This window comes from Phycodurus eques, chromosome 16, assembly GCF_024500275.1.
Source record: "Phycodurus eques isolate BA_2022a chromosome 16, UOR_Pequ_1.1, whole genome shotgun sequence".
In the NCBI taxonomy this organism is placed as follows: Eukaryota; Metazoa; Chordata; class Actinopteri; order Syngnathiformes; family Syngnathidae; genus Phycodurus; species Phycodurus eques.
Window position 1 is genome coordinate 14,617,393 of NC_084540.1, and position 11,913 is coordinate 14,629,305.

Below are 11,913 nucleotides of genomic sequence, written 5' to 3' on the forward strand. Positions count from 1 at the left end.
CATAGCAGATATGATTCTTGGAAGGAGCATCTGTATTTGTATTCTCTAATGTCTATTAAATAAATACTGTACAATATATGCAGGACAGTACAAATTTCGAGGATGCTTTATGACTGGATGGAACCGGCAGACATAGAAAGGCACTTTAAAGAAAGAGGGTCTTGGAGCCAGATGAGGCAATAATTCCCAAGGGGAAGATAAAAACATTTAAATAATGTTCACTCTATTTTGCTATGGGTTCAGGTCATTTCCACTGCCATCCTGTTGTGGGCATAGCAAGTTAATTAGTCAAGAAACCAGATTCCATCATGATTGACAACAGAATAGAACCCCAACATAAAAAAAGAGTACATTTATATATATATATATATATATATATATATATATATATATATATCAGATCCTCAGACTCATCCTCAAGCTTTTCTGCTACCTTGCAACACAATCTCTGGAGTGGCATTTAAGTGAACCTGGGTCAAATGGAACAACTGAAGCGAGGATTCTTTTTTTTCTTTCACTTTTTCTTCTTGTAGTCTTGTAGTCTGCCAGTGAGGCATGTTGAAGTCAATAGTCTTTGTAGGCTAGAGAGATCCGCTGTGATTTGGATTGCACAAGGGACCCTCTGATGTCACGCTCTAAGTTATATGGAGGATGATGGATTTAACACGGAACTCCACTATGGCAGAAAGATACTAAATGTCAATGAAATCAAATGACATTCGTCACATGCTGTGATCTGAAGACTCGGATGACGAGGTCGGGCCAGGCTTGCTGAAATGATCGCCACTGATGTGTTTTGCCGCTCTCTTGATCTTTATGGTAAATGAGAGGAATTTCCATGACAGTTCCATGTAATAGGCCAACTATGATCAAAAATAAATAAAGCAACAAAAATAAATCGGCAGCCTGGGCAGTTGGTCAAATATTTGCAGCCTGTAGCACACCTGGCTCCACGATGCATTATTGAGCCTCAGGGCCACCATACTGTAGTTGCAGCCCATGTTTGACAACATCAAAGTCAACTAAACAAGAATATGTTTTGTTTTTTTGTTTTTTAAGTAACAGTGCTACAGGAGAACCTCTACTATAAAACACTTTAAACCTCAATAATTTTGGAGTGCCACCTAATTATTAACCCTCCATGAGGCTTTGATTTTTGTGTTGGCTTTTTGTAAAACAAGGAGGTTGTCAAGAAAAAGAAAGAAGAACGTGAGACAAGAAGAATATCATCAATCAGACGTTTCCGTGAAGTCGGCGTTTTCTTTTAAAGCAGGGGTGTCAAACTCATTTTTGTCACGTTATGACTGTGAACCCATATAAAATATTGTCTCATATAATCACATATTCACAACAAATTGATGGATAACTAGTTTTAAAATCAGAAGCCAATAAAAAAAAATTTCAACTTTTATTACAGGTGGCACGGTGTAGAGTTTCCCGCCTGTGTAGAGTTTGCATGTTCTCCCCGTGCCTGCGTGGGTTTTCTCCGGGCACTCCGGTTTCCTCCCACATCCCAAAAACGTGCATTAATTGGAGATTCTGAATTGCCCGTAGGCATGACTGTGAGTGCGAATGGTTGTTTGCTTCTATGTGCCCTGCGATTGGCTGGCAACCAGTTCGGGGTGTACCCCGCCTCCTGCCCGATGATAGCTGGGATAGGCTCCAGCACGCCCGCGACCCTACTGAGGAGAAGCGGCTCAGAAAATGAATGGATGAATATTATTACATTTATTTCAAAAAGGTGATTGGTGACATAAAATGCAACAACATTATAAGACACCGATTTTGGTATTTTCACAAGAAACATGAAGTCGACACACATGATTTGCTTTTGCTTTTTTTTTTTTTTTTTTGGGCCACATAATATGATGTTGCGGGCCGGATCTGGCCCCCGGGCCACCGTTTGACACCTGTGTTTTAAAGTGCCATTAAATTAATCGTGTGGATGACTGAGAAGAAGTGTTGCATTTTTAAGTCATATTTAGTTTTTACTTCCTATTTTGTTTGTGTTGGCTTGACACGACTTTCAGTGGGAGTCGGTATGAACCATCGAGTCTACCGTTCGATCTCCCAAGCTAAGCTCCTTACCGAAATGACGGGCAAATGATCTGTTTTTCTTTTTTCTTTTTCAGCTTCACACTACTACAGACTCCATCTATAATGAGGATGCCCTTTAGGGCTATTAATGCCAAGTTACATCAGCCCTGCTTCCATTGAAACTTGGCTTTTGTGTTGTGTTGTAATTATGGTCTTTTAAAATCATAACAATGACCTTTACTTGTAGCACATCACCAGGCCAATCAGCACAGATTTTCCACCCCAGAGCAACCTGCCAAAATGCATATCCAAACACATTTTTGTCACACAGGTCCACTACCATGGCATTCGATAATGAAGAGAATGATAGGGCATCCCCAAGGGCACCTTATTCAGCAGGGGAAGTGACACCTCTGCAGCAATTAGGCCCAACAACCATATTTTGGCATTTGGGTCACAGTGGGTTTCCAGCCTGCCATCAATCTACTACCATTTGTTACAACTTTGCAAAAACTTGCAACAAACACATCACCTCACTTTTTTCTTTCTTTTTTTTTTTACTTTTTCAATCATTTCTGGTCCAATTGAGCTTGTCCTGTTTTGAAGCCGGTGATTCAACTGAGTCTCAACCCCCTCTGGAGCCTTGTGAGGATGTTGTGAAAGTGTGAGGGGGTAGGGGAAATCAATAAAAGCTTACAAATGGCATTGTGGTTATCCTTCCTTTTCAGTGCCCACAAGCAAAACAAATGAAGTTGATTGAATGAGGCACTCACTGGATTCTTGTAAAACCCCTGAATATATTATTTTGTTTATTACTGTTTGTGTGTTTTCCATCATTAATTATGAAGGGTGAAGTCCACCCTGGATTACAGTAATCCCCAGTCAATCCATGGCTATAAATAACAATAATCCTTCTGTTATAAAAATTATTGAATGAAGGAAAAGTGTCATACCAGAGCGATGATCCTGAACTCAGCAGGCAGCACGGTTAAAATCACACTGACACCATGACCTCTGCAAGAGATAAATGCTATTTCAATGTCTTGCACTAGAAGAGGCTAATAAAAAAAATAATAATAATAGTGCCAAATTAGGTCATCTTGGCTCTTGGAGCTCCCAAATTGACTTGTCTAAAGCCCTTCCAACAATTTATTAAAATTGTGAGCATGTATGTACTGTATTCTTTTGTAGCCAAAATGACACATGTATCGGAGTGCAGGTGTTCTAAAAAATTTTCTTTAAAATGTGTAGGTATCGTGAAGCTAATTATTAAACTGGTGATAGAAAGTGGTAAAGGCAGTCTAAGTCTATTGCAGCAATTTATTTCAGAATTGGGAACACACTGTTTTTAAGGTCACATGCATTCAAATTTATAGAAGCGGTCAAACGTAAAACTGCATTATTCATGTACAACACGGGAAATAATTCACTTCCTGGCAACATTCGAAAAATGTTTTTGACAAGGAGTGGGGTTATGAGTTTAGCGGTAAATTGAATTTGAAGGGGAAAAAATTAAAAGTTTTTGTGTACAGGGTTGTGGAGTGGACTGGGTAAGGAACTGAAACAGAGCAAATATTATTTGATTTTAAAAAATGACAAAAAGAAGCAATCTTTGAAGGGTGTATGGAAGAGGAAAACTTCTTTTGGGCTATGTGTTGTCATTTTTTTGTAAAACTAGGGGGTTACGATTTGAATACACTTGGATTGCTATTCCTTTTATGGAGGAAACAAAGTAGGCAAACATTTGTACATATGCGTTGTACTTAATTGTTAACATTGGAATAATTCGGCAACTGACAGAAGAAATTTAATATTATATGGAGGTATGGGTATATAACGTTTTACTTCTTTCGATTCATTTTCGACACCTACATTTATTATACCGTTACCTTATCTTATTTAAATATTTCGTTTAGAAATAAACTCAATCATTAATTCATTCAGTCGTTCATTTAACTATTGGCTTTAAATTGCATTCCTGCGAAGAGCTTAGATGAGCTGAGTGAATATATCTCTTTGAGAGTTTCCCGCACCCGTTGGCCGAGATATAATCCAAATGAGCCATGTCATCACCCACTATGTGCTGTTCAGCAATACACATGCGTGCGGGGCCAGTTTCTATACACAGCTGTGTGTTTACTTACAACCTGGTCCCAACTTGGGACCAGCCAAACAGGTCCTTTCAAACGACGTCAGCAAATGACCATTGTGAACAAAACACCATACGTACAGTATGCTTCCGATGGAAAATACAGAAACAAAAATCCAAATTGCAGTCATCTTCCTAAACCTTTCACCACACTCGTCAAAATCTTATCCCTCCAACCAAAGCAGCCGCAACGTTGCTCTCCATCACATCACACACGCACACACTCATAGTTACAGTTATTAATAGTATGTTTATTTCTAGACGTTGTATAAGCTACCTTGAAAAGCTACATGGAAATGTGCGCTTTTTTCACTGCTGGGCTCTGATGGTAGATACACCCACCCATGGGTGGGACTTTCACATCAGAAGGAGGTGTGACATTTTCCTCACATAAATACTGACCGGGCATCCATCCTTGACACGTTTCCAAACAAGGTGTCAGCGCGGGAGTGAAGCTTCCGACCCAACCCGCAGAAGGCAAACTTCACCGTCAAAGAACGTGCTGACGTCCACAAAGATGACTCTTCAAAGTGACGAGGAAACCGAGCTGGAAAGTTCTTCTTTCTGACCCTAAAAAAATTCCAACACATCGTTCGATGCTGAGAGAGCGCAGCATCACTCCGGACGATGGTGGTGCAGAGAAGATGAAACTCACGGGAAGAAACAGGTAGGATAAGTACCATCCTCACCACTCACTATACAACACAAACAGGAATAATTCTGCAGTAAGTCCAGTTCTATCAACGCTGCTTTATAATACTGTAACGGAAATTGTGGGATTTAATGTAGGGATTCCCAAACTACAGTGCGGACATGAGATTAACGGTGTTTAATTGTGATGCAGTATAATGATTATCCAAAATAATAAGATTAAATATGAACATTTCCTCAAATTAAATTTGTACCTAAAATGAACAATTGTAATGCAAATACAATTGCAATACCTATGTACTATGTTTTGTTTTTTCTTAGTGAGTACTCGGATGTTTAATGGGGTTTGTAGCTTTAAACGTTTGACAAAGGCTTCATTAATGTACCCCTTTGGGCTACATATTGGGTAGTTGTGTTTTTTCATAGCCAAGCTGTGAAAGTCCTGTGTCAAGCGTATAAAAGCAGTACATTTGCAATATACGAAATATCTGAAGTTGTTTTTGTGAGAATTCCCTATAGAAGTGTTGATTGCATTTAATTGGAATCTTTCGAGACAAACATGACCGCAGGCCAAATGAAGATGTAGTCATATGGACAATAATGCCCTAAAAATGACTAATTGCTAGCCCAACATGTCAAGCAGTACGTAGCCTGAAGCAAACGTGGTGTTTGTTTGCTCAACAACACACTGCGGGCTGCACGTCACGTCTCTTGTTTTGGAGCGCGGTTCACTGAATCTTTACATCAAACCAGTTACTGTATTTGTGCAACATGTTTCAACAGCCCCAGGCTGCAAGCTAGCACTTGTCAAATTAGTGTAGGTCCTACGTGGTGAGTATCAATGCAATTCAAGACCATTCCTTAAAGATTATGCCTGCACATACTCACAAAATAAGCATATTATTTTCAAATTCACACGGGCATCCGATATACTGTAAATATAGTAAATTAATGAAACTATGAAAACTTTAATATAAATATGACTGAGTAAAAAAAATTGCCATAATAATTTTTGGGTCAAAATTTCAAGACATGTTTACCCTACATATTTGTAATACCATGTACAGTACAAAGTGCAATAATCAAATTTTGCCAAAGTATTCAGAAGCTAATTAAAATCAGAGAGTTGTTATGGCTTGTCTATAAAAAATCCAAAGATGAGAACAAACATACATTTATGAACCTGAATTGGAAATGTGTGAAAAAATTTTTTTTTTTTAAATCTAGTATTTAAAAAAAATATAATAACTCGCATATAAACATGACAAACTGCAGAAATGTCAGAACTAGCTTGAGTGTGATGAAAATATAGATGTGTATAGATATGTATGCAGGAGTACAACGGGGCGGCACGGTGGACGACTGGTTAGAGCGTCAGCCTCACAGTTCTGAGGACCCGGGTGGGTTCAATCCCCGGCCCCGCCTGTGTGGAGTTTGCATGTTCTCCCCGTTTTCTCCGGGCACTCCGGTTTCCTCCCACATCCCAAAAACGTGCATTAATTGGAGACTCTAAATTGCCCGTAGGTGTGAATGTGAGTGCGAATGGTTGTTTGTTTGTATGTGCCCTGCGATTGGCTGGCAATCAGTTCAGAGTGTACCCCGGCTCCTGCCCGATGATAGCTGGGGTAGGCTCCAGCACGCCCGCGACCCTAGTGAGGAGAAGCGGCTCAGAAAATGGATGGATGGATGGATGTTATGTGTTTAAATGTTCAAAAAAATCAATCAATCAATCTGGCTCTACTTGCTTTTGTTGTTTTTCCATTGAGAAGAGCGGGTTTCTAATACCGGGTAAGCAAAGGTTCCAAGCATGCCCAACCGATACTGTATCGGTGACAAAAAACACTTAAAGACTTAAAGTGAATTTAGAGATTTCTAAATATATTCTACATGGTTGAAGATCATTTTTGAAAACATGAACGAGACCAAGACCAAGAACTATATAGTTTTGAATTGTGGAGATATTGCATTAAACTATTTTTCACAATTTTCCTGATATTTGGGCGTGGCTAAAACGGCACCGAGTGACGCAAAATTCTACCACTACAGCGTGCAGCTAGCTAGCAAGCTATGCTTACACCCCGAAAATGCATCTTCCTTGGATGCCACAATTTATAGAATATCTCGGTGTCAGAATTTAACTGTTAATGTACTTTGTGTTATTCAGGCTACCATAACACGGAAAAGCATTGTGTGTAACTAGCAGGACGTATGCGCTCAAATGTCTGTCATGTAAGTGTGAGCCACAGGCTGACTGACGTGTGCCGCTGTGTTTGATGAACGCTTGACTTTCGACCCACACATTGACACACAACACCAGGCGAGATGACGCCGCGGACTAGAGGCTAGCTTGCGAGCTAGCTGGTGGCTTGCGTCTCTCATCGTGGCGCAGAAGCCCCGCGACGACCCGGCGGGATATATTCCAGCCACTTGAGCCCTCAATCTGATATATTTTCACGGCTCAACCATGAAGGGATGTGTAGGCATAAGAAAGGTGTGTGGTCTCAGATTGACAGTTGACGGTTGAGCAGTGCGTGGTTTCAGCACATTCAGCGGACTTGCAAACAGCGTTTGGGAGCAGAGAGAATGGCTTGATTATTCACGATTTTGATGCCTCATTTTATATACTTGATTTTTTTTTTTAAATTGTTATCATTCAGATTTGTCAGCGTTGTTAACAACACTCTTTTCTGTGGTGTGACAAATTTAGAAGACATCACTTACCCAGATGTCAAGAAGTCAACATAGATGAGCCTTGTTCTCCTCCATGGTTGTTTGTTAGCACATGACTGATGCGCAGCATATGTCACAACAGTTTAAGCATATTGTACACAATGATTTCAAATTTGTGACCATCTTTTTTCTTCTTTTTTTTTCCTTATGAGCTGTCACCAACTATAATCCCTTTGGATAACCCGACGTAAAGATGGCCGAATACAATCTCACGTCAGTATCTGATGGAGTGGACATGTCTTTCCTCCAGACGCACACGACGGGCAACAATACCAGCAGCGTGTCCAATGCGACCGAGCCGCTGCACTTCCGTATGGTCACGGCGGTCGTCTACAGCGTCGTCTTCATTGTGGGTCTCCTGGGCAACTCACTGGCCATCTTCGTGGTGATCCGCTACGCCAAGATGAAGACAGTGACCAATATGTACATCCTCAATTTAGCTGTAGCGGACGAACTCTACATCCTAGGAATCCCCTTCCTAGCCACCAACAGCGTGCTTTACTCTTGGCCCTATGGAGATTTCTTCTGCAAAGTGTGCATGACCGCCGACGCCATGAGCCAGTTCATGTCAACCTTTTGCCTGACGTTGATGAGCATCGATCGGTACCTGGCGGTGGTTCATCCCATCCGCAGCGCACAGTGGAGGAGGCCGCAGGTGGCCAAGATTCTCAGCGGCATGCTGTGGCTTGTGTCTTTTCTGGTCGTGCTGCCCGTCACCATCTACTCGCATGTGCAGGAGGGACTCAACACCTGCAACATCACGTGGCCCGAGATGCAGAACTGGTGGTCTGTCGTCTTTATCCTCTACACATCCATCCTGGGGTTTTTTGGACCGTTGTTCGTCATCAGCATCTGCTACTTGCTCATCGTCATCAAGGTGCACATCTCACTGACTTTAGCCGGTGCTTCTCCATTAAGGTTTTAGTTAAATAATCTTCTTCATGTCTCTCCAGGTCAGGTCAGCAGGCGTGCGTGCAGGTGTGACCAAGCGGCGTAAGTCGGAGCGTAAGGTGACACGTATGGTGGTGATCATAGTCCTGGTCTTTGTGCTTTGTTGGATGCCCTTCTTCACTACCAACATTGTCAACCTGGTTCACATCATCCCAGAGAACAATGCCACAGCAGCGATCTACTTCTTTTTAGTCATCCTCACCTATGTGAACTCCTGCGCCAACCCAATCCTCTACGGCTTCCTCTCGGACAAATTCAGACAGAGCTTCCAAAAGGTGCTCTGTTTCCACAAACCCAACCTGGTTGCCACTGCAGACCGGAGGGAACGGCAACAGGCGGCACCCCAGGGACACACCAATAGACAACCACGATCTTCTTTCCACAGCCACGAATCCTAACCACAATGGAAACATGCAGAACATCCAGGTTGGATCTCGTGTTCTTTCCTCCTTTAGGAACAAATGCTACAGCAGTTGATATACCTGACAAGCCCTCACCGAACTAACCCATTAAAGCAGTTTGAATCTCGGCTCTGAGATTCCTGTGTGGAGTTTGCTGCTTGATTGCGTTTTTCTGCTGGTACTCGGGCTTCCTTCTACATTCCAAAAGCAGGCTACGTTCATTAAAGACTCTAAATTGTCTTTTGGTGGGTGCCTCTCGCCCAAAGTCAGCTGGGATAGGCTCCAGCTTACCTGCGGCCCTAATGAAGACAAGTGGTATTTAAAATGGGTGCATGAAAAATCCAAAAGCTATTTGTCAAGAAACATATAGCATCATGGGTCATAAGCAGCACAGTACAAATTGACAGTAAATTTGTAAAAACCTGCATTTAATCAATAGAATCTATTCCGTAATCAATTATTCCCATGGGAAATAAGCGAAACAGGGAAAAAAAAAAAATGATGCCAGGGTCCAACTATTGGCATTATCAATCTTTGCTAATTGTACAGGCAATGTTCTCTGTAACATTCTTAACGGTCTTCAGGTGTAAAAATAAGTCAACCACTGTTACGTTAAAATGGAAAAACAAATAGTTGGCTTACTCATCAGCTTTGATGGCAAGTGACGTGAAGACGAAAGATTACTGGAAGCTGAGTCGCTTCACATAAAGACTAGATGAATTCACTTTAGCATTTTTATACCGAGTAGCTGTAAGGAAAATAAATAAATAAATAAATACAAATACACACCACTTCCATGGGACAGTCCTTTCATTACGAACATCATCTTCAAGCATGAAAATGCACCACCTCAAAAGAAATTCATGCTGAAAATCTCCAAACAGTCACACAGATGTAAGAATTGTGAAGCTGCTGTCAAATAAAGGGTCCTATGTCAAAATGTAATTTGATTTATTGAAATAGCATTTGATTTCAGTAAATATGACCTCCTGATGCTGCAAATTCAACAAATTTACCATTTTCAGTTCCTTAAACCCTGTCAATTGTCCGTGAAACTGTTGTGTGTAATAATTTGGAAGTGTGTATTTTAAGTTTTTTATTTTAAAAAAAAAAAAAAAAAACTGCTATCATTGGGAGGTTTGTTTAAATACATTTGAATCAAATTCTGACGGTTGATGACTTGAAAATTACGCTGACTGTCATTTGTATCAACTATTTAGAAGAATCTGAGAAAAATATCATTTGGAAAATAATTTGGAACGCAGTGTACACCCTTTAAATGTTTAAAAGCCAAAGAAAATGCAAACTTGGTGTCAATACTTTAGATGCTGACTTTGCTGAAGTCTTGGGACGTTTGCTGAGGCCTTGTGAACTACAGATGTAGTTATCCCTAAAGTTTTGTAATGTGACGTTAAAGGCTTCACTGTATTGTAACCCCTGTGCGATTTTTATTTTTTATTTTTTTTTAACAGTGCTTCCAGATGGAGGCTCTTGAAAAACCTGACAACGAGCCTTTAACTGCCTTGAATCATCAGTCAGTGCCATGAGAGGGCGCACCACCGTTGCCCTGCCAAATGACGGTGGCACCATTTAGCCCTGGAACTCAGACTGTGATTTTCAACAAGAACGCTCATCGTGATAGAATTTGTTATTATTGTATTGATCAGAGATGCTGCATGGATTAAATTCAATGATGGAAAACCTCTGCAAAATACAAAACATGGTCATTTTAAAAATTCAATTTATCTTCAAAGAGTTAAAAATACATCACGTCCTTTTTTTTATATATATTTGTCGTTATATTTGCTGGAGGAGTCGATAAGGGGAATTAATCCATGACCAAGAGCAGTATTTTTGTTTGATGTTCATTTGTCGTAGTTTTACATGTTAAAGTTTTAGGGAAATATAAGTGTTTCCCCTCCTGCTAGAGCAATAGATAATGATACAGTGTCGCTACAAGATAACCACTATTTTTCGTCAAAATGAAACTCCTCAACTCACTTCAACATAGGTCCTTGGCACCAAGAGGCCACAAGATGGTGGAAAAGCATTATTTTTGTCAAAATGAAATGCCTCACTTCACTTCAACATAGATCCTTGGCACTAAGATCCCACAAGATGGTGGAAAAGTGCTATTTTTATGGAAATGAAACTCCTCAGGACACTTCAACATAGTTTTGATTAAAACTACGTTTGTGCCCTGCTCACGGCTTAGGTTATGACATTTTGTTTTTGTTTTGTCTTATTTTAAAGAGTACAACCTTTGGATTTAAAAAAAAAATATTCCCAAACAATGCAACTATTATTTAATCTCGTTAATGAATCCGTGCAAAAACAAAATTTCAAATATTCCACATTAAACTGTTTTTTTGGGGGGGGGGGGTTAATATCCAAAAGATGTAATAAAGGAGTTGTCATTCTCTTCCCTTTTTCCAGAGTATATGTGATGTCCTCCAATCCCTGTGTTGATCTGAAAACAACCAAAATATCAAAATGTCTTGTAACATTCTGTTATCACTTTTTGGTAGAATGGTTTTATTTTCATTTCCAAAGTGCATTTTCTATAATTTATCACATTGACGCTTTGGTTAATTGGTCTGACATTTTTGGCGATGTAAACTATTGTGTGATGAGCAAATTAATTATGCTGAATTTATTTTTGCATTTCATCACTTTTCTTTTTGAAGGGCCTGGACTGATTTCTTTTGCATTAAAGTCTTGTTAGAAAGAGTGCTGTAATATAACAATAAACTGTCACAGTTCATTCATAATGTTTCCTTTAAGAAATTCTTTACAAAAAAGAACCATGGAACACACATTCTGCCTTTCCTATTGTTCTGTTATTTTTTTCTCCATATTTAAAAAAAAAAAACTCCACTGTCTCCCTTTTACATCTCTCATGGCTGCTGTCCTTGTGAGAAGTTGTATGAGCGCATGAATGCAAATGTTTAAAATCCTTTTGACGGTGAAAGTATAAGTTGTTGAATGATTACA

At 40.0% G+C, this 11,913-nt stretch overlaps 1 protein-coding gene across 1 annotated transcript; it reads left to right on the top strand.

Moving 5' to 3' along the window:
- The first annotated feature begins 4,619 nt into the window (after window positions 1–4,619).
- On the top strand, window positions 4,620–11,913 carry LOC133415316 (somatostatin receptor type 5-like). The gene is given in 5 exon segments (XM_061701281.1): window positions 4,620–4,853; window positions 7,720–8,444; window positions 8,521–8,859; window positions 8,861–8,944; window positions 10,392–11,913. Coding segments are annotated over 4 exon segments (1,182 nt in total). The 5' UTR covers window positions 4,620–4,853; window positions 7,720–7,760; the 3' UTR covers window positions 10,467–11,913.